A 23,907-nucleotide genomic window follows, 5' to 3' on the forward strand; every position below is an offset into this window, starting at 1 on the left:
GAGTATTTCTCACCCCACAAAGACTCCCCACACCCATTGCCAGTAATTACCCATTCTCCACCTTCACCCCTAATCCTAGGCAACCAGTAGTCTGCTTTCTGCATGTCAGTACATAATGTATAATCCTGCATGCAATATTTGATCATTTTTTAAACTTTCACTTATCACAATGCTTTTAAGGATTATCCTGGTTGTAGCATGTCAGTACTTTATCCTTTTTATTATAAATATATTAGAAACTAGAGAAAAGTAAAAAGAAGAAAAGAAACCATACCTAGAGGTAACTCTTATAAACATGTCCATAAGTTTCGTTCCCACTCTTTTTCTTGTATGGTTTTATGTGCTTGCCTGTGTGCTGTGTATGTGTTTGTGTGTACTTTGCATTGAGTTAATAGCAGATATGATTTGGTATCCTGTTTTTGGCACTTATACTAAAGACTGATTTCTCATGTCATTGATATTCTTTGAAAATATTGTGCCCATGTGATATTTCATCATATAAGTGTACTATAAAACACTTAGCTATTTCCTTATTATTGAGTATTTGGGTGATTTTTTCATTTTCACTATTAAATTATTATTTATAATCTTGAATTGAACCTCACAATAAAACAATAGAATAGATAACAATGTGCACTGGTGTGGGTCTGTTGTAATTTTGTATATTTGGTGTCCTGTAAGACCCTATATTTGATTTCCCATTCCATTCTTAAGGTTCAGGAAATTTTCTGATATCATTTCATTGAAAAGATTGTGCATTCCTTTGGTTTGGATCTCCAAGCCTTCATCTATCCTAATAAATTTTATATTTGGTCTTTCTCTATTTTTCCCCCATGTTTCTTGGGATTTCTGTTCATAGTTTCATAGTATCTTTTTTCCATGGTCAAGGTTATTTTCAAGATTATATATTTAGTCTTCATTGCCTCAAACTGTAATTCAAGTGGAAGATCACTATTGAAATTATCTTTCACTTCCTGTATTTTCTTTTTGATTCAGTCCTTACTTTTTCCTATACCTCAAGATCAGTTTATGCACATTTAAAATTCCTTCTCTGACATCTCTTCCACTTTGGTGTTGAGGGATTTGGTTATTGAAGTATCTTGGTTTCTTTGGGGCAATTTTTTTCCCTTGCTTTTTCAGCATACAGAACAAGGATAGCAATTTAGAGCCTGTCAGAAAAAAAAAAGATAGGTCACATTTATAGGGAAATCAATCCAGATCTCAGCTAATTTTATAACCCAGACACTCAAAGCTAGGAGGTGTTGGAATAGTATATACCAAGCTCTGAAAGAAAATGGATGCCAGCCAAGAATACTATATCCAGCAAAATTCAGATTCAGAATTGATGGTTAAATAAAAACCTTCCATGATAAACAAAAATTAAAAGAATTCACAACTAGAAAGCAGGCAATAAAAAACATACTCAATAAAATATTTCATGAAGAAGAAATGAAAAATAAACATTAAACTAGCAAAGGGAGGAACTATACTAGAGAAGAGTCAATCAAAGAAGGAACAAATTCAAAGTAAAAATCAGAAATAAATTAAAATGAAAGGGTGTGAAAATCATTTCTCAATAGTAACATTGAATGTAAATAGTCTAAATTCATCTATCAAAACACATAGACTGGCAGATTTTATTTAAAAATAAGACCCAACAATATGCTGTATCAAAGAGACTCATGATATAGGCAAAGACATCCAGGACTAAAGGTGAAGGATAAAAAAAAAATTGTTCACATGTTCACATGGATCTTGTAAACAAGCAGGGGTTTCTAGCCTCATATCAGATGAAGTGGTATTCAAGCCAAAGTCAATCAGAAGGGACAAAGAAGGACATTTCATACTGCTTAAGGGAATAATACATCAACAAGACATAACAACTGTAAATATTTATGCCCCAAACAATGGAGCATCTATGTACATCAAACAAACCCTTCTCAATTTCAAGAATCAAATAGACCACAACACAATAATAGTGGGTGGCTGTAACACACCTCTGTCACCAATGGATAGATTCCCCAAGCAAAAATAAAATAAAGAAACTATCGAAATAAAAATAAAGAAACTATCGAAATAAAAGTACAATTCATAATTTAGATAGATATATATATATAATATTTATATATATAATATATAATATATATAATATTTCACCCCTAAATGACTGAATACACTTTCTTCCCAACAGCAAAATTGATCCTTCACTAAAATAGACCATATCTGAGGCCACAAAGCAACTTTTAGCAACTGCAAAATGGCAAGAGAAAGAGGGAAAGACAGAGAGAGAGACAGAGAGAGAGAGAGATACTATCTTGCATTTATTCAGATTATAATGGAATGCAATTAGAGAAATTAATGATAAAATATAAAATGGAAGTTATTCTATAGACTAAATAATACACTATGGAATGAACAATGAATAGCAGAAGAATTCAGGCATGAAATTAAAAAAACTGCTTAGAGGTAAACGAGACTAGTGATACAACCTACCAAAATCTCTGGGACACCATGAAGGCAGTTCTCAGAGGAAAGTTCATTGCATTTAGCCCATTCATTAAAAGACTAGAAGGTCACCAAATAAATAAACTAACATTGCATCTCAAAGCCCTAGAGAAATTAGAGCAAATCAACACCATAAGCAATAGAAGACAGGAAATAATTAAAATCAGAGTCAAAATCAATGAAATTGAAAGAAAAAAAATAAACAACAAAAAGTTGGTTTTTGAAAAAAATAAGTAAAACTGACAAACCCTTAGACAAGCTAATGAAGAGAAAGAGAGAAAAAACTCAAATCACTAAAACTTGTGATGAAAAAGACAATATCACAATGTGCAGATGATAATCAGAAACTATTTGAAAATTTGTACTCTAATAAAATAGAAAATCTTGAGAACCTCAACAAATTTCTAGAGACAAACGGTCTATCCAAATCAAATCAGAAAGACATAGAAAATTTAAACAGATCAATTTCAAGCAAGAAAATTAAAAATACCATGAAAGATCCCCCTTGTTCGTGAATAGGCAGAATTAATATTGTTAAAATGACTAAACTAGCAAAAGTGCTCTACAGATTTAATGCAATTCTTATTAAAATTCCAGTGAGGGGATATAAGAAGTCAGGCTAGAGGGAGGCTGCATTTTGTGTTGCTCTGTGACCTGGGATTCAAGTAGTGGGAATACTATTTCTCTGTGAGTGATTAGAGGACCCTTGACAGCTGTTCCTATGCTGAAATCATGGCAGCTGTGCCTGCACAGGTCTCCAAGCCTCAGTGTCAGTGCAGAACTCCTAGCCACTTGCCTACGCAGGACCTCTGGATGCCTGAGCAGGACCACTAGCATCAGCACACTTGCAGGAATTCTGGCTGCTGCTCCCACGCAGGACACCCAGCCACCACTACTCTGTGGACCCTCATCTAACAATGTGGGGCTCCCCAGGTTGCCTGCATCTTGGGACATTGCAACCACTGTCATACTCCCCTACACACGATAGCTTGCACCTGGGGACACCGCACAGGGTCTGGAGGCAGCCTCCAGCCACAACACTACATGCCACAGAGATCTGCATCTTTGAACACACCACCCAATGCCACCTCCAGGCCCCACCCAACACAATACTCCATTGCTGAAAGCAGCCACCTCCATCTTGGGACACCTTTGTTGCCATCTTAGTTGGGGCAACTCCAAGCTTGGGACATTGGCTGAGTCTTAGAAGCAATATCAAAGTATCTATAGTCCCCAACTTCCCCCTTCCCAGCAGTCACTAATCCGGCACTGTGCTTGGGGCTATGCAGCTGATCTGTAGCTCACAAAACCTGGTCCTGAACTTTCCAATACAAAACAGCTCTCTGCAACAGGTATGCAGCACCCAGAGCACAGCCTACAAGACCTTTGGAGAAAGAGGTTCCTGATTGGGAAGTAGAAAGGGAGAGGGTAAGTGAGATACAGTTTGGAGACTAAGTTAGAGACCAGGAATTGTGAGGTTTACAGGCCATAAAAGGAGATAAGACCAGGCACCCACATCACATGAGCAGGCCCCAACAGAGATCTTTGGGGGTGCAGTCTCCTATCAGGGTCCTGCAAATGCTATACTCCACCTCCAGGAGCTATTCCCTGTAGACCAACCCTCTCACCCTAATAACTTTCACCATCCTGAGGGTGGAGATACCAGCAAACAGACAACCCCATCTATTGGATGAGAAGGGAATCAGGAAAGATACTAATCTCCAGCAAAAACAATCCTTGTATCTCCCTTTGAGATTTTTGTTTCTCTTTTCTCTCTCTCTCTCTCACTTCTCTCACCCTCATATCCACAACATTTGTGAAACCAAGTACATTTTATGAATATGCTACTGGGATGTCTGAATAGTATGTTAGAGTTGTGTTATACATTTTTTAATCTCCTATTTTTACATTTTTTTTAATTTTCCTAATATTAGGTTTGTTTTGTTTTCTTACTCTCTCTATTGTCTTCCCACTTACTTGTCTCCCCAAAATCACTTTCTCTCTCTTCTCCTGCTACTAATCAACTTCTTTAGATTCCCCTTTCATGCTTCTTAAGATCTAATAACTCTGTATCCTCTCACCTCCTACCCCCTCAACATCTCACCCCTGGTTCTTTGTCCACCATCAGAAACAGTAGACCCTTTTGCAAACCTACTGATTATATTGTAGGTAATAACTGAACTCACCATTTCTGTATATTGTGACACAACTGTAAACATTTTCATAGCAGCTATTTTGTTTAAGGCTGTATATTGTTTGTATTGGAATTTGTTAATATTGTTCTCCCCTGAGAGGTATTGGAGCCTTGCAGGAACACTATAAGCCTATAGGTTAAAAAATGTAATGCTAGAAAAAAACAAGGGAAGAAAATCCCCCAAACAAATCAAGATATTACATTAAGAGAATCCATGACAAGCACAACAGAAGAAATTACAGAGCTGGAGTTCAGGATGTACATAATTAAAATGTTCTGCAAATTGAAATATGATACAAAAGAGCAAATACAGACAGTAAAAGGTCATTTTGATAAAGAGCTACATAAGCAAATACAGGAAACAAAAGATTATTTTAATAAAAAGATAGAGGTTCTAAAACAGACAAACAGAAATCCTTGAAATGAAAGAAACAATAAACAAAACTAAAAGTTCAAATGAAAGCACCACAATTAGATCACTTGGAAGACAGCACCTCAGACAATGAAGACAAATTATATAATCTTGAAAAGAATTTAGACCACATATAAGAAACCATGAGAAGAATATTCAAGAATTATGGGATAACATAGAAAGACCAAATTTAAGAATTATTGGGTAGAGGAAGGCGTAGGGTTCCAAACCAAAGGAATGAACAATCTATTCAATGAAATAATATCAGAAAAATTTTGAAACGTGAAGAATAAATTGGAAAATCCATTCTTACAGGATGTGCCAAATGTACAAAATCACAACAGATCCACACCAAGGAACATTATAATGAAAATGCCTAGCATACAGAATAAGAAGAGAATTTTTAAAAGCCACAAGAGAAAATTTTCAGGTTACATATAGGGGAAAACCAATTAGGTTATCTGCAGATTTTCAACCCAGACCTTGAAATCTAGAAGATCCTGGAACAACATATATCAAGCTCTGAAAGAAAATGGATACCAACCAAGAATCTTATATCCAGCAAAATTAAGCTTTAGATTCAATGACAGAATAAAAACCTACTATGATAAACAAAAGTTAAAAATATTTACATCTCGAAGGCCTGCACCAAAGAACATCCTTGACAAAATATTCCATGAGGAGGAAATGAAAAACAACAATAAAAATCATCAAAGGGAGGTATTACATTAAAGGAAAAACCAATTAAATGAGAAATCATTTAAATTAAATACCAAAATCATCAGGAATACAAATCATGTCTCAATAATACTCTGAATGTTAATGACCTAAACTTACCAATGAAGAGACATAGACTGGCAGGTTGGATTTTAAAAGACCCAACAATGTGCTTTCTCCTAGAGATCATCTCATAGGAAAAGACATCTACAGACTGAAGGTGAAAGGTTGGGAAAAATCATGCCACTCACATAGAGTATAGAAACAAGCAGGGGTCTCCATCTTCATATAAAAAGTAGACTTCAAGCCAAAGTTAATCAAAAGGGATAAAGATGGACATTTCATACTACTTAAGGGAACCATTCATCAGGATACAATATCAACAGCCATAAATCAAAGGCATTTATGTATATAAGTGGCAAATTCTCTGAAAGAGAAACTAGCAAAACTATCCCATTTACAATAGCCTCAAAAAATAAAATACTTGGGAATCAACTTAATAAAAGAGGTGAAAGACCTCTACAATGAAAACTACAGAATGCTAAAGAAAGAAATTAAAGAAGACCTTAGAAGATGGAAAGATATCCCTAGTTCTTGGATAGGCAGAACTGATATTGTCAAAATGACCATACTACCGAAAGCAGTATACAGATTTAATGCAATTCCAATCAAAATCCCAATAACAGTTCTCATAGAAACAGAAAAAGCAGTCATAAAATTCATCTGGAAAAATAAGAGATCCAGAATAGCCAAATCAATCCTTAGCAAGAAGATTGAAGAAGATGGCATCTCTATACCAGGCCTTAAACAATACTACAGAGCAGTATTAACAAAAACAGCATGGTATTGGCACCAAAATAGACTAGTAGACCAATGGTACAGAATAGAAGACACAGATACAAACCCACATGAATACAGTTATCTCATATTAGACAAAGGTGCCAAAAATATATAGTGAAGAAAAGATAGCCTCTTTAACAAATGGTGCTTGGAAAACTGGAAATCCATATGCAGCAATATGAAACTAATCCTTATCTCTCACCATGCACAAAACTCATCTAAAAGTGGATCAAGGACCTAGGAATTATACCAGAGATTCTTGCCTAATAGAAAAAAAGTAGGCCCAAATCTTCATCATGTTGGATTAGGCCCTGACATCCCTAATAAGACTTCCATAGTGCAAGAAATAAAATCAAGAATCAATAAATGGATGGATTCAAACGAAAAAGCTTTTTCTTAGCAAAAGAAACAATCAGTGAGGTGAACAGAGAGTCTACAGAATTGGAACAAATTTTTACCACATGCACATCAGATAGAGCACTAAACTATGATATTTAAAGAACTCAAAAATCTTAATACCAAAAAAAAATAACACAATCCATAAATGGGCCAAGGAACTGAATAGACAATTCTCAGAAGATGATATACAATCGATCAACAAATATATGAAAAAATGTTCAACATCTTTAGTAATTAGAGAAATGCAAATCAAAACTACTCTTAAGATTTCATCTCACTCCAGTCAGAATGGCAGCTATTAAGAACACAAACAACAATAAGTGCTGGCGAGGATGTGAGGTGAAAGGTACACTCATACATTGCTGTTGGGACTACAAATTGGTGCAGCCAAGATGGAAAGCAGTATGGAGATTCCTTGGAAAATCCAAGGAATGGAACCATAATTTGACCCATTCCTCAGTTTATACCCAAAGGACTTAAAAACAGCATACTACAGTGATGCAGCCACATCAATGTTTATAGCAGCACACTTCACAATAGCTACACTGTAGAACCAAGCTAGATGCCCTTCAGTAGATGAATGGATAAAGAAAATGTGGCATATATACACAGTGGAATATTATTCCGCATTAAAAGAGAATAAAATCATGGCATTTTCAGGTAAATAGATGGAGCTGGGGAATATTATAAAGTAAGCCAATAAAAAAAATGCTGACTGTTTTCTCTGATATGTGGATGCTGATCCATATTGGGGATGAGGGGCAGCGAGGAGCTTGAGAGAAATGGAGGAGCTTTAGATAGGCAAAGGGGAGGAAGGAGTAGGATAGGTACATAGGGGTAGGGAAGATGGTGGAATGAGATGAACATCATTACCCTAAGTACATGTATGAAGATATGAATGGTGTGACTCTACTTTGTGTACAACCAGAGACATGAAAAATTGTGCTCTGTATGTGTACTATAAATTGAAATTCATCTGCTTTCATGTATAATAAACTATAATAAATAAATAAATAAGAGTTCCAATGTTATTCTTCATAGGAATAGAAAAAGAAGTCATGAAATTAATTTGGAAACATAAAGGGCCTAGAGTAGCCAAAGTAATTCCCAGTGAGAAAAGTGAAGCAGGAGGTATCACAATATCATATTTTAAATTATACTACTGAGCTATAGTAACAAAAAATGGCATGGTATTGGCACCAAAACAGACATGAAAATTAATTGAACAGAATAGAAGACACACAGACAAACCCACATAAATACATTTATTTCAGACTAGAAAAATGTGCCAAAAACATACACTGGAGAAAAGATAGCCTCTTCAACAAATGGTGTTGGGAAAACTGGAAATCCATATGTTGTAAAATGAAATTGAACCCCTATCTTTCACCCTGAACAAAATTCAACTCAAAGTAGATCAGGACGTAGGCATTAAACCAAAGACCCTGTGTCGACTAGAAGAAAAAGTAGGCAAATATTCACCATGTTGGCTTAGGAACAAAATTCCTCAACAAGACTCCTAAAGCATGAGAAGTAAAATCAAGAATCAATAAATGAGATGGTATCAAAATAAAAAGCCTCTTCACAGTAAAGGAAATAATCCAGAACATGAAGAGGGAGCTTACATAATAAGAGAAAATCGTTGCCACCTGCACCTCAGATAGAGCATTACTCTCCAGGATATTTAAAGAACTCAAATAAACCTAACACCAAAAACCCCAAACAACCCAATCAATAAATGGGCAAAGGAACTGAATGGGCACTTCACAGAAGAGGAAATATCAATAATCAACAAACATATGAAAAAATGATCAGCATTTCTAGCAATTAGAGAAGTGTAAATTAAAACCACACTGAGATTCCATCTCACTCCAATCAGAATAGCAATTATCAAGAACACAATTAACAATAATTGTTGGTGAGGACTCATACATTGTTTGTGGGACTGCAAATTGGTGCAACCACTCTGAAAAGCAGTATGGAGTTTCCTCAGAAATCTTGGAATGGAATCATCATTTGATCCAGTTATCCCAGTCCTCTTTATATACCCAAAGACTTAAAGTTGGCATACTACAATGATGTAGCCACATGATTTTTTATAGCCCCTCAATTCACAATAACTAAGCTATGGAACCAACCCAGGTGCCCTTAAACAGATGAATGGACAATGAAAATGTGCCATATCTGCACAATAGACTATTACTCTGCATCAAACAGGAATGAAATTATGGCATTTGCCAGTAAGTGGATGGAACTGGAGACTATCATGCTAAGTGAAATAAGCCAATCCCATAAAACCAAAGGCTGAATATTCTTTCTGATATGGGATACTAACACACAATAAGGGGCAGGGAGAGGGAAGAATAGAAGTTCATTGGAACAGACAAACAGAAATGAACGGAAGAGGGGATGGGAATAGGAACAAGAGTGCAACGAACAGGACATAACTTTCCTATGAACATGCCACCAGTATTATACCATATTATGTATAATCACAATTAGAACACAACCTAATTAGAATAAGTTATACTGCATGTATGTATAATATGTCAAAATACACTCTACTATCATGTATATCTAAAAATAACAAATAAAAAAATGAAAAAAAATGATTGGTGATTTTAGAGTCTGAATGTTCACATATTCTGCTTTCTCGATTCTGAGCATGCCCTAGTCATAAGTAAGTAGGAATATACCTTTTGCCACCACATCTTACTTTCTCTTTCTAAATATGTAGATAATGTAGGCCACATGCATGTATCTGGGTTAGGTAAATAGCATTAGCAGATATAACCAGGGAGACTGCTGTGGGTCTGTTTTCTCTTTCAGTATTTCCCACCCTAATGATCTCTTGACCAGCCCTTAGTTATGTGGGATAAACCGGGCAAAGTGGAGCTATAAAAGGGCATGGGTTCGTGCAGAAAAGCATCTACTCCAGGAATTGTAGAAACTCTGAATGTCTCTTGGCTTAGGCAGAAACCCATGCCTCTTGGTTCCATTCTAACTCGGGTATTGCCATAATTCTCTAAATACAACAATATAGTGTGATCAGTCTTTGACTTCCTAGGATAATTCATTTAATAAATACTTACTCAAAGCCCTCTATGGTGTTGGACATGATTCTAGGCTCTTGGGAACCTGGCACAGCACTAGACTAAGTTTCCTCTGCTCTTGCAGATAATAATCAGCAAGCAAATAATGAAGGTTAATTAGGGAAAATGAGTGTTTAGATGAGTACAGTCTTTTCTAAATTGGATGGAATCTTACCTCCTTCAGGAGGTGACGTTTCAGCTGAGAGCTAAACTTCAGGAAAGAGTCAACCATGGGAAGAGGATGGGAAATGACATTTTATGTATAGGAAATAATAAATGTGAAGGACCAGAGGTAAAAATTTTGCTTGTTTAAGGAATAGAAAGCAAGTCAATATGGCTAATGGATACTGAGGGAAGGGGTGATGATTAAGAAAAGAGATACCGGGTTCAGCAGATCCTGCAGTGCCTCAGAGACCCGAGGATCAGTTTAGAGTTTATACTAAGAGGAATGGGAAACCATAAAGGTTTTATAGGCAAGATATAGATTTTTGCTTTAAAAAAAAAGCCCTCAGGAAATCTTTGAGGCATCTACATGGAGAACAGAATGTAGACAACAAGAAAGACGTGGGGAAACTTATTCTAGACTATTTATATAGGACATAGGTTTTCTTTCCTAATTTTTGTGAAGTCTTTAAGCATTAGATCTTATTCAGATGAATGCTTCTGTTCTAGAAATATGTTCTAGCTGACTACCAGTCTGGTTTACTTTGGTATGCCATATATTCATTTCTCCATCTGTCCTTTATCCTTTTATCTATAATCTATCACCCCACAAATGTTCATTGAGATGCTACTATTTGCCAAGCCCAGTATTAAGCATACAATGTTTAAAATTTTTTTTTTTTTGGTCTGGAACCATTCATAGTTTATTTGTATAGAAAGACATGCAAATAGATAAATATGATATGTTACAATAAAGGTTGTAATCATGGGTGCATAAAGTACATACGTAAGAGGCAAGGAGCAAATAGTCCCAGGTAAGATTTGGTGATATTTGAACAAGGTTTTGAAAGATCAGTAGAATATTAACCAACAATAATAATAATAGCTATTATTTCTTAAATTTCTAGTTGCTGAGGACTGTATTCTGAACTTAAGACATATTATCCTACTTAATCTTTCTCCCAACCTATTGTGACAGGTAGTATAATCCCCATTTCATGCAAAGACAGAAATACTGAGAGATCAACAGCTGCAGCCCAGACTATGAAATCCATTTGTCTCCAGAGACAATGTCCTTAACTCTACAAATTCCCTACTGTATATAAATAGAAGTGTAATGGGGGGATTATGTAGAGTCTCTCTTTCTAGAGTACAAAGTTCCACAGTTATTTCCTAGAGATGCATAGGATATATGCTAGTTGTTTCGATCATTGCCAAACTGCTTTTTAAAAATATTTTATTTCAGGGGAGATTTTTAGCCAAGAGAACAAGGTATGAAAGGCAGGGAGGCAAAGAAGGGGACATTTGAGGAGGATTGGGGGTTTGGAGCACTGAAAAGTACAGGGATGAAGAATTTGAGGGGGCAGGGCATGAGCCACTGGATGGGATGGAGCCCGGGCAGGACATCACCGCACAGCATGTAGGGGGTTTGCCTTCCTCCGGCAGGCAGTCTCAGTGGTTCCTTACAACCTGGAGAACTGGATCAGGTCACGATTGATCTCGGCAACTGACCGGCAGCCTGAAAGAACCAGATGGTTACAAAGCTTGGTTCTCTCATTTCACAGGCATGGGATGATGCATTGGGAAAAAGATGATGATTTAGGGGCTCATTCAGAAAAGTGTCCAACCCAGGAATAGTATGTGTTTTCATGTCTGTTGACTTACAAAGCAACCTATTCTTCTGGGTTCCACCGTAACTCATTGTCTTCCTTCTAGAATTGTCATAATTCTCTAGAAGTGACAATGTAGTTGGATCTACTTTTGTCTTCCTAAATTAATATATATATATATATATATATATATATATATATATATATATATATATATATATAATATGTGTGTGTGTGTGTGTGTGTGTGTGTGTGTGTGTATTGTGCTGGGGATTGAACCCAGGGTCTTGTGAATGCAAGGCAAGCACACTACCAACTGAGCTATATTCCCAGTCCCTGATAAAATATTACGTGCACAGAATGAATCATTTAATTCTGATTGCATTGGAAATTATTTTATGATGCCATACCATGTCATGCTTTAACATTTCAAAATGTCAGGGTAAAAACTCTATTTTAGTATTTTAAAAAATCATCCTTGCATACTGTAGATATCTTTGAACTTTATCTAAATTTTGATAAGGTGCAGGAGTGTTGAAAGCAATTTCTAAGGAGGGACAGACTCAGGGATAGTGTAGGAGGTGGGCTGAGTCCCCCCTACACCAGCTGCTTTCAATGCAAAATTCTGTCAAAGGAAAAAGATCTTTTTTTAGCAGAAGATCTTAATTAATAGCAAAATGAGGACCTATAGTAGAGATTGCATACAGGAATTCAAAAGAGTCTTTTCAGACAAAAAGTGAAAAAAAGAAGGGAGAAAGAGAAGCTAGCACGGTGGTGTGGGACTAGAGAGTTGTGGACTCCGGTAGACAAAAAGAAGTCCCTAGTAATGCAAAGGCTGAAAGAACTTACTAACAATCAGCGTGATTTTGAACTTCATGTTCTTTCCATATCTATGATGTGTATACACCTTCACCTCCCAAATGTAATATTAGCAAAATCTATTACCAAAATATCAACCAATGAGAGAATCTTTTCCTAAAAATAGAAACAGATAAAAGGGCTGAGTTTCTGGGTTGATTGAATTGAACACAAACAACAGGCATGGGATCTGTAGACAGCCTGTAAACTGAACTCAGAATCAGGAATTTAGAGACAGAGATTGCAATGATCTTGAGGAAAGTTATGGGTTACCACTGGCAGAGAATAGTGCTTGATCTTTGTCTAGGACAGTTCTTCCCTGCTCTCTCTTCTGGGCAGCTAGGAAAGAACTCATTCAAGGAAAGGGCTCTTGCTTCTGTCCTACAGATCTCCCACTTAAAGCCCCAAATCCAGAAAAAAATAATAATAAAAATAAAAAACTTACCTATAAGTGACATGGAAGTGTGGAACTCATTTTTTAAAATGTTTAAAACTTCCTCAACACCATCTTCACCCTGCTCCCGAGACAGAAAGGGCAGAGGCCCCAAAAGAGACTTGAAGGAACATTCTGACCATCTGCTGGGTAGGAACTGTGGATATAGTGAGAACTATGGCAGGGATGTGGAAGAATATCTAGGGCATTAGAATTATCTGGGGAAGAAATGAAAGCAAGCAGGAAAAGTTAGAGATGGGAGCTCTTGAAAGTTTGTGGCACGCATCAGAGGGCAAGTGGAGGAGATGTGATTATATCCTCGGGCACCTGGAAAAGTGGTGAGGGTGGAGGATGAACCACGGAAAAGCATGGAAATGAACAAGAATCTCTGTATCTTCCCACTGATTCAGATTGTGCCACTCTTACCTTATAGGCAAGACCCCAGAGGATTGGTCTCCCAAGAAAAATGCACTTAGCTCCAAGGGCCAGAGCTTTCAACACATCGGTACCAGTTCGGACCCCGCCATCGAGGTATATTTCAATTTTCCCTTTTACAGCAGTCACCACTTCTGACAGAGCATCAATCTGAAAAGGAGACAGACACGTGACTGCAGGGACTTCTCTTTTGACTTTCAGGGAGTGTGTGGTGGGGGTAGATGCCCTCCACTAGTTTGGCCAACTGGTCCCTAACTCCCTCACAGTTTATCTGAGAAACGGAAAGAAGAATGCAGCAGCAGTGTTGTGAAAGTCAAGTGCAAGCCTTCCAAAGACAGAACAAAAGCAGCTTATCACTGTGGGTGCATTTCTCCCCTGAATTTTCTATCTTATCTCATCACTTCATTTCCAGCCACTGAGGCTGATAGGCCTTGACTCTACAAGATGCCCAGGGCCACTCCAGACTCCTGCACTTCCAAGTCTATGAGGAGGATGGTAGCAGGCCCCTCAGGATTTTAGCAAGAGGATCCTGGGGAGGGAGTTCGGAACTACCTCAGGGTTCTTGTTTGTGCTTCACTGAGGGATGCCAGAAAAGAGGGCTTGAAATTGGGCTCTAGTGGGCCTTCTGTTGCAGAGGAACTCATCAGAATTCTACCTGGCTTGAGACTGAGCAGCCTGATAAACTAGTGAGAAAATTTGTGCTTTAATTTACAAACAGAGGGGTTAATTGAATATATTTTGGACTCACATGGAACAACCGGAGAAAATTCATGTCCAAGTATTATTTGGAATATTTCAATGATGTTGTGAAAAAGAAATAAAAGTATTTGTACAGACAACCCCTCTAGCCATATTGGATAAGGGAATTGACAATAAGTTTGGAAGTCAAAGAGGAAATGAATTTCAGCGAAGGGTACAGTGTGGTTTTTATAGTTTGTTTTTAATAGGCCAGATCAGGATATTCACTGGAGACTGCCAAGGACAACAGCTGACTTATCCTGTTCCCCTGGAAACACAAGGACATTAGACATGGAACCTCATAGAGGTTCTATATTCAAAATATATCAGATATTATAGGGCTGGCATCAGCCAGGGGAGAGTAAGGGACTTGCCACAGGCAGAAAAGTTACGAGGGCACCAAAAAAAAAAATCTCAGATAAATGATGTTGAAATATTTTAAAAAAACAAAGGCAGGATCTGCAGAAAGAAATTGACCAAATGATGCTCTATGTACATACACGATACACCACAGTGAATGTTACCTTCATGTATATCTATGAAGCAATAATTTAAAAATCAATCAATAAATAGAAGAAAGACCAGTAGAGAGAGGAAGGGGAACAAGTAGTAAAAGAAGTAGAGGGAAAGAAAAAGTACTAGGGACCGAAATGGAAAACGTTATATTCCGTGCATGTGTTATTATATTAAAATAACCCTCACTATTATGTATAATTATAATGTAATAGTAAAAACATTTAATAAAACAAGAAAAGGTAAATTCTAATTTGTGAAGACTTATTTGTATAAATAAAATGTTCCTGGATCCAGAGTAAGGATCAAGGTGAAATAAGTGAGACAGGGTTATGTAGATGTGGGGGCAGATCCTGTCTTTATTTAAAATATGGATATCTTGTTCATTGCAGATTCTTTTGCATTAATTTTTCAATTTTTTTAAAATATTGTATTGAAATATTTATCTTACTAAGTCCTTTAGTACCTGCTTAAAGTTTGGAATCCAGGGGAGCATCTCACTAGCCTCACACTACTCTGGATGCTGTCCCTGGATGAACTTGTATTTGAATGATTAAAAAAAAATGGTTGATTAGCATAGTTTGAGGGAGGAATTCTCCTAAATCTCTCTCTGGCTCAGTGTGTTAGCCAGTTCTTGTTCTCTACTGAGGAAGTACAGTGGGAGATTAGTTGGTCTCTTTCTATACTCATTACTCAGTCCTCCCAAGGGAGTAGGACTAGCTAAATGGATTAATGAGAGCCTGACACCTATGGTATAATGCTTGTCTTAGTTTTCCTTCAGTAGCTGCCTTCTACCCTGCTCGCTGCTTGTGGGTGGTAGGCTCTTGCTTTCTGCTTCTATCTGGTAAGCACATTTGGGCAATTCAGGAGGCCTGCAAGGATTTTGCATTCTCTGTTCTGTTAATGGCTGGATGTGTGAGAAGTAGGCCTGTGGGCGTCCTTGCAGGAGTTTGGTGAGAGCTCAACGTGTGCACTGCAGACCCACTTTCTCTTACGGTTACAGGTCAAGAGTTGGGAGTATTACTCAGCCATAAATGAGAATGACTTTATGACATTTGCCAGCAAATTGATGCATCTGGAGACTATCATGCTAAGTGAAATAAGCCAGACCCCAAAAGCCAAAGGTGAAATGTTTTCTGTGATATGTGGAAGCTAATCCACAATAAGGGTGGGGGATGAGGGGAAGAAGAGAAGTTCAATAGATTAGACAATGGGGGATGAAGAGAGGGGAAATAGGAAAAGGAAAGACAGTAAAGTGAATCTGACCTAATTTTCCCACGTACATATATGAAAACAACAAGTAAATCCCACCATCATGTACATCCAAAAGAATGGGATCATAAACTAGAATAAAATATGTGTCATGCTTGTATAATTATAACAAAATGGATTCTGCTCTCATGTATAACTAAAAAGAACGAATTAAAAAAAAAAAAAACAATAAAAGATTTGGGATGGAAAGTAGGAGCCCTGACCAGTCTGTTCAGTCCAGCTTTTACCAAAGAGCCACAATCAAGTGCACTCTATGTTCCCCCTGTGGGCTGGCCATTCCTGTGCTTTCTACCAGGGAAAGGAGGGGAAGAGGAGGAGAAGAGTGATTGACACCTGACTCCTCCAAACATCACAAATCTTGGAACATGCCAAAGGGCTGCTGCAGCATTTCTACTTCCTGGAATTTATCTTTAAGAAGTAATTGAGAATATGCTAAAGACTTTAACCTTAAGGATGGTCACCAATGCATTAAATACTGAGATTGGAAGCAATGCAGATGATGGACAATAGGATATTAGTTACATAAATTGTCCATTCATATGACATACTATTAAAAATACGAGGAGAATATTTATTGAAACAAAAAGTTGCTCTTAATTCATTGTTAAATAAAAAAGGAAATTACAAAATATTATGTATTTAAATAGAAAAAGTATTTTCATTAAGAAAATTGATGACAAAAGTACCAAATACCGGGGCTGGGGATGTGGCTCAAGTGGTAGCGCGCTCGCCTGGCATGCGCAGGGTGCTGGGTTCGATCCTCAACACCACATAAAAATAAAATAAAGATGTTGTGTCCATCAAAAACTATAAGATAAATATTTTAAAAATTCTCTCTCTCTCTCTTTCTCTCTCTCTCTATAAAAAAAGTTACCAAATACCTAAAAGAAAATTTTTAAAAAGAAGCAACAAAAATATTGACATTAATGACAGAGATGAAATTTGGGTGATTTTTATCTTTTTCTTTTTTCTTATGTGTATTTTATAATTTATCTGCATGTTTTGCTCCCCCAAAAAACTTAGGATAAAAAAGCTTCACTTCCTCTTCTTAATACAAGTCAAACAGCAATAAAAACAACCTTTTGAAAAAAGATAACATACACATCTCCATGAAAATAAATCAACAACTAATTCCCATTTAAATATTCTTTTTAATATTTAAATATTCTGCCTCCCTTCTCCTTGTTATCTTCTTATAAACCCCATCTATAATGAACATAAATTCGTGGGTTTGGGAAGAAAATTATAGGCTGTTGTAGATTTTAGTAATGAATTCATTGGGGGTGATTTTTGGTTTTAATGTGAAAGACAGTTACTTATTAGATTAAGTGAGCCCTGCCCATTCCTGGGATGTATCAGATGGCAAAACATGGGGTTGTAATCTATGCAGACATGCAGTCTTCAATCTGAAAGCTTCTTTACAGCAGGCAGGAAGTTTCCTTCCTTTGAAAAATCTCTCTGATTCTACCTCAACCATATTATCCATGTGAACCTGGACAAGTTACTTGACATCTTTTAACTCTAGTATCCCCATCTGTAATATAAAGATATGCCTGACTTGTAGCACTGTCAAAAGATATAGAGATAATACTTGCAAAGCTTGTAAAAAATAGTCTGGTACAACTAGACTACTGTAATGATTAACAGTCCTTAAGATCATGGGGGCACTAGGGTAAGGGAGAGGGGAATGGCACCAGATTGCACAGAGGGTTTTGAGGTGGACACACACACACACACACACACACACACACGCAGCCTCACAATCACACCTCCTTCCCTCCCTCTGAGATCATCCTACTTACTGAAGCAGGGACCTCATCAAGCTGCCTCCCACCATGGTTAGAAACAATGATGCCATGGACATTGTGCTCCACTGCTAACTCTGCATCCTCCTTTGTCAAAATCCCTTTGAGGATGATGGGCAGTTGAGTTATACTCTGAATCCAAGAGAGGTTATCCCAGCAGAAAGATGCACTGACGGGAGGCGACTGGGTACAAGGCACGGAATTTCTCTGTGGGGAATAAAAAGCCAAGTCTTAGTCCTGAACTCCTGTAAGACTGCTTGATGGATTCCAAAGAAGAAACGCATTTGGAGAGCTGCCGTTTATAAGCTTGAAAAGAAAAAGAAGGAAATCCAAAATGTTTCTGTTTTTCCCAACAAAATTTGTACAAAAGAATTTTTTACTTCAGTTGCTTATTCATTAACCACTGGTTATGTCCTTGCTTAATAATTACGCTAAAATATGAGGACACAAAAAAGATTTTTTAAAAAAAGATAAGATAAGGTCCTTTTACAAAGAATTCAAAGTTTATAATATGAAACGGATAAGCAGACATATTTACTGGTCAGTTTGACATTTTATGGTTGAGATATTCACAGGCTAAGACTTAAGCAATAATTCAAGAATCCTAACTCAGGTTATTTCCCAATATTTACAGTTGACTCACTTATGAGCATCAAATGTCCATAAATCCTAATGTACCTAATTTTTTGGATAAAGTTTCCAGAGTACCTGATGGTCAATTTGTGGTTAAGGAGAGCTGCTGAGTATCTTGGCTGGGTATCACAGCTGCCCATTGGCTGAAAAGGCTGCCCTTACCACCTCTATGATAGTCAGTCAAGGGATTCCAACTTTACCATGGTATTCCCTCTCTGGAGTACTCATCCCATTCAAATATAAGATTTTAATGAAGGAAGTGCCCACTTAATTAAGTAGTCACTTAATTCAAAGATTCCAAGCAGATGAGTGTGCAGCACTCTGATGTTCCAGAGTGTGATATTCTAAGTGTGCAGAGATACGGACTCCTTAGTTTTGGCAAGGTGGAGCCTGGGCTAGGCTAAACTGGCTGGCCAGTCATCTTGACCTTGAACATCCTCCTCAGAGAACTAGTTTATCTATGTGTGCGATCTACAATTATCTTCTTCTAAGTATGCCTTGATGTAGAAAATGTTGGATGACGTTAATTTACTCTCCTAATCCTGCTAAATTCCTTTGCAGGGATTTCTTATTTCTCAACATCCAGTTCTGGCCTGAATATTGCTGGTGTTCAGAAGTGTTCAAGTTGGGAAGCTCCAGAAGTGAGAATATTGGTCTTATTTTCTGCTTGTTTACAGAGAAGAAATCAGATATTCTTTTTGAACAGCTGCATCCCTAGTGTCTGGCATAGGACAGGCACTCAAAAAAAAATAATTATGGAAAGGAAGATGGGAGGGAAGGAGGAGAGAAGGAAGGGATTTTGGCTTCTGTACTGCCTGCAAGCTGAATCTGGCATCTTTCCTACCTCCGTAGGTGATCGAAGATTCTTTAGCTGTAAGCTCTTCGTCAGGTCAAACTGATTTCTAATGTCCTCTCGCCTTTTGCCAATTACGGGTGCATCCACTGTGATCACCAAAGCTTTGAAACCCAGGGATTCTACTCGTTGGATAAGCTGTTGGTTTAGCTGCCAGTCTGACTGCACATAGAGTTGGAACCATCGGAGGCCTTTGGGAGCAGAAGTGACAATATCTTCAAGGGTACAGCTGGCAAATGTGCTGGTGATGTAACAGATGCCAGCTGCTTGGGCAGCTGAAAAGCAAAGGACATGACTCAGGTTGGAGAGCACAGGAATTCTGGACTGTTGTGAGAGGCCCTAGGAGTCCATGTTGCCCCTGGCCAGCTTGCCCTGGATGTGAAGATAAAACTTGACTTCATTCTGTTTCCCTGTAGGGCAGGGACTGGAGACGGTTTGATCAGACAGAGAAGCCTAAAGCTGTTCTTGTCCCTCTTCTGTACCATCTGTCTTACAAGTCCTGTGGCCTATCATAAAATGTTTCCATCTAGAGATATCATTTAATCCCCAGAACCATGTTGGATACATTACAGTCTTCAGATAAGAGGCTTCTTATGAATTCCCCTTATTGAAGGAAGAGAATTACAGAGGCCAGAGGAAGGGAAACACATTCTGGTGGAAAAGCCTAAGCTGTGGAGTAGAAACATCAGGATATCACAAATAGAAGAATACTGGCTCTACTACTGCTTCCTTGCTGTGTGACCTTGAGTCTCATTTACTTTATCCATAAAATAGGGGAAAGAATAATATCTGTCTTTTGTTGGGAGACTAAATAACATACTAGGTACGGAAGCATTCTTTAAATTGCAAAGTGACATACTGCACAGATGCTAGTGATAAGGAGGTTGATGGTGACAATGGTGATGATATTGACGTCACCACTACCGCAGAATTGAATATTTCTCACTTCCTACATTCAGTCCTTCAGGGAGCTTCTCCAACAGGTTAATGTCACTAATGTTACAGACGATGGGCAGAAAGTTTGGCCTAACCAAAAGTTAATACCAATATCTCATGTCAATGGGAGGTACTTCATTCTCAAACCAATATCTTCAACTGTGTAGATTTAATAAACTATTCAAATTCTTATAGGAAATTCATGTTTCAATCCAGCCAGACCTGGCTATGTTACTTTTAGGTCTAAAATACTTGGACTTGTTATCTCTGGATCACGGAGTCAAGGGAAAAGACCCCAAAGAAACTCTGGATAACTAAAAACAAAACAAAACAAAACAAAAGAGATGCAGCCTAGAGTGAAGATTACAGAATCTCCAGAGGATTTTTATTCCCGTCTCCTCTCATTTTTATTGTTGATATTAATATTATTATTATTATTGGTATTGGTGGAAGACATGGAAGTTACTGGGAAGGATAAATACACAGTAAAAAACAAACAATTTTTTTGTTAAAGAGGATGATAAGGTCAGTGGAGGAGAAGGGAAATGGAACATTTACACAAGAGAAACCTACAGGGCCTTGTGTTAGAACCTAATGTCATAATTTTCTCTTCACCTAACTCAGACGTTCATCATTCAGCCCCATACCTGATCCCTAAAGAGCATTCCTTTCCCCACCTTCCAGTCAGATTGCTGTCCCTCAGGCCTTTCTGTGGGGAGTCCTGAAGCTCGCTGCTGTTGTTCTGAGGAGGCCTCCTGAACACATCTGGCCTTCTGGAAAGGAAGCCTTGAGATGGGGTTAGCTCATACCTCTGGCTGTGCTCACTTCTCCATCGGGCCAGAAAATGCCATGGAAGGCTGTGGGCGAGATGCAAATGGGGGCACTGATCTCTTCCCCTTGGATTGTGGTCCTGGTGTCCACCTCTGACACATCTCGCAGGAACCGGGGGCGGAGGCGGATTCTGTGGCAGACAAAAGTTCTATTGGTGTGATTACGCTTCAGCAGGATGATGGGCCCCCCTGATTCCTGGTGCAGGTCTCTCTAAGCCAGTCTAGGTCCTGTGAATACTTGGTGAGTTCACTTGACTGATCCTGAGTCAGCAGGGTAGGTCCTGCAGGGGCCTCATCTCTGGGGCAGCTGATCCCAATGTCCAGTTCCACACAAACCCCCCACCCTCTCTAAACTGCTAGTGCACCCCGCTCCATGCCAGGCCCCACCTTGCTGTTTGCAGAGTCTGTGTCTTTAAGGGTGCCTGCCTGACTAGAGTCGTCAGTGGTTGGACAACGTGATTGATCCATCATAACAAGGACTAGAAAGGGAAAGAAGAGATAGAAGTTCCAGGCTCATTTCCTTCTGGGAAAGAAAGAGTTCCCTAGAAAGTATGAAGGAGCCACCGAGAGAAGACACATACCAGAAAATAGTCATGGCTTTGTTGGAGGATGCTAATTCATTTGATTATTTGACTTAAGTACTACTTTAGAAAAAGGTAGGAGAATTATAAATAAATACATCTGTAAAACATGATTTTAAGTTGAGTGAAGACCGGGCCTCCTAAACTGAACCTCCCAAACTTTTAGTTTTTCATGAATCATTATTGTTTCTGTTCAAAAACTTAGAAGGAGTTTCTCAAAATACTCATTGGCAAACTTGAGGAAGTGAGTCTCAGTTACTTCATCAGTGAAATAGGAGTTGTGATTCAATTTACTAACACTTTCGTGAAGACAAACTGAGATAGAGCATTTAAAATGTCCAGTGTTGTTCCAGCTAAGTATGAAAATACAGAATAGAATGTTCACTTGGTGTTCCATTTTGCAGTTTTCTCCTGACTTTTCTATCACAGGGGTTGGCAAACTCTCTTTAAAGAGTCACATAGTAAATATTCTAGAATTTTAGGGTCAGATGGTCTCCATCAGAATTATTCATCTCTGTTCTTAAAGTAAAAAAGTAGCCACAGACAATAGTACATGACTAAGTATGACTGTATTTCAATAAAAACTTCATTTATGGATACTAAGATTTGAAGTTTATATGTAGTCATGTTCCATATAATGACAATTCAGTCAATGATAGACCCCATATATGAGAAAGGTCACATAAGATTATATCCCCTAGTGACACTGGAGCCATCTTTCATTGTATAAATACACTGTACAATGTTTGCACAATGATGAGATTCTTTAACAATGCAATTCACAGAATGTATCCCATTTCTAAGTGACACATCTGTAAGTTTTACATATCTTCTTCTTTTGGCTTTTTGCCCCAAATGGTTAAAAATGCACAACCATTCCCAGTTTTTTTCCAATACAAACAAAAAATAGGTGGTGAACCAGACTCTGTTTGTAGCTATTGTTGGCTGACCCATGCTCTATCCCCTGTTTTTCAAGTCTACCTATTTTCCCTTAAAACAATCTTCTATCATCCTGGAGACTTGCTGGGTTTCACATTTTCTCCAAACCCAAGTCTACTCTCCTATCCTACATTTTTTCCTCCAAGATAGAAGTCTGAGCTCAGAGCATCTAGGCTTCCTGCCCTACGGCTAGTCTTCCTGGGACTCTGTCCTATCTTTTCGGGTTGCAAAATTATTGGAATACAAAGGAAGGGTGACTCACTTGTGTTTGTTCTAAGATAAATTCTCTCTCCATCTTCTCTCTAACCCTCTTCCCCCTCTGCCTCTCCTAACCCCCCCCCAAAAAAAATCACCACAACAAAAACCCATATTACTATATCTTGATTATTCCTTCTTCTTTGGAGGCAGAAGCCAGCACTACCAATATCTAAGGAGCTCCCAACCGATGCACTTTAGTTTAACAATAAGAAGAATATGAAAGAACAGACTTTTTAAATGCTGCAATGTTCTCGTCCCGTGTGATGCCTTCATCAGCCACTCCTTCTATAAAATCCCAAGATGACTTCGACAGCCGCTCTCGGGCATGTGCTTTAAAGTCTTTCAAACACACCAATGGCATTTCTGGACCTTCAAAAAAACAAACCGAACCAAACCTCATAAGAGCACTTCAGATGTAAAAATGAGAGTAAAGGGGGACTGTGGTGTGAAATTGCTGGGGTGCAATATCGATCTCCCTTGTTCTTTAATTTAAAGGAATTACTGTCCAGGACATGATCTCTAAGCCAGAAGGCAGGGAGCCTTGCATTAGTCCTCTATGTCCCACACCCATTCCTAAATCTTAATTATTTTGTCATCTAAATGTCCCTCATGTGCATCCCCTACAAAGTACACACTGCCCTAGATCAAGTTGAGACCCTGCCACCTCTTAAGAGATTATTACCAAAACACTTTTTTATTTTGTTTCTTGCCTCCAGACCCGCTCTCCATCTCATCTCCCTGCAGCTTCCTGAGGTAATCTAAAGTGCAAGCCTGTTCATGCCTCTGGTCTTTCAACGCGTCCATATCATGGCACTTGGAGTTTTCCAGGTCCTGCTTCCTAACTGCTTCACCAGACTCATTTCTTGTTGGCTTTTTCCCAAGAGGAAAAATA

General features: G+C 38.1%; 1 protein-coding gene across 3 annotated transcripts; it reads right to left on the bottom strand.

Moving 5' to 3' along the window:
• Nucleotides 1–11,784: 11,784 nt before the first annotated feature.
• On the bottom strand, nucleotides 11,785–23,382 carry Hao2 (hydroxyacid oxidase 2). 3 transcript variants are annotated; one of them, XM_076862982.1, is made up of 8 exons: nucleotides 23,246–23,376; nucleotides 21,217–21,368; nucleotides 19,463–19,746; nucleotides 18,981–18,983; nucleotides 17,983–18,192; nucleotides 13,649–13,807; nucleotides 13,235–13,304; nucleotides 11,785–11,840 (listed from the first exon to the last, which is right to left on the bottom strand). In XM_076862982.1, the coding sequence occupies exons 1-8, from the start codon at nucleotides 23,374–23,376 to the stop codon at nucleotides 11,785–11,787; spliced, it is 1,065 nt and encodes a 354-aa protein (XP_076719097.1). The 3 variants fall into 3 exon arrangements, with proteins under 3 accessions (XP_076719097.1, XP_076719098.1, XP_076719099.1); XM_076862983.1 differs by lacking the exon at nucleotides 18,981–18,983 and having other exon boundaries at nucleotides 23,246–23,382; XM_076862984.1 differs by lacking the exons at nucleotides 17,983–18,192; nucleotides 18,981–18,983 and having other exon boundaries at nucleotides 23,246–23,382.
• Between the last annotated feature and the right edge of the window lie 525 nt (nucleotides 23,383–23,907).

Source organism: Callospermophilus lateralis, chromosome 7 (assembly GCF_048772815.1).
Source record: "Callospermophilus lateralis isolate mCalLat2 chromosome 7, mCalLat2.hap1, whole genome shotgun sequence".
NCBI lineage: Eukaryota > Metazoa > Chordata > Mammalia > Rodentia > Sciuridae > Callospermophilus > Callospermophilus lateralis.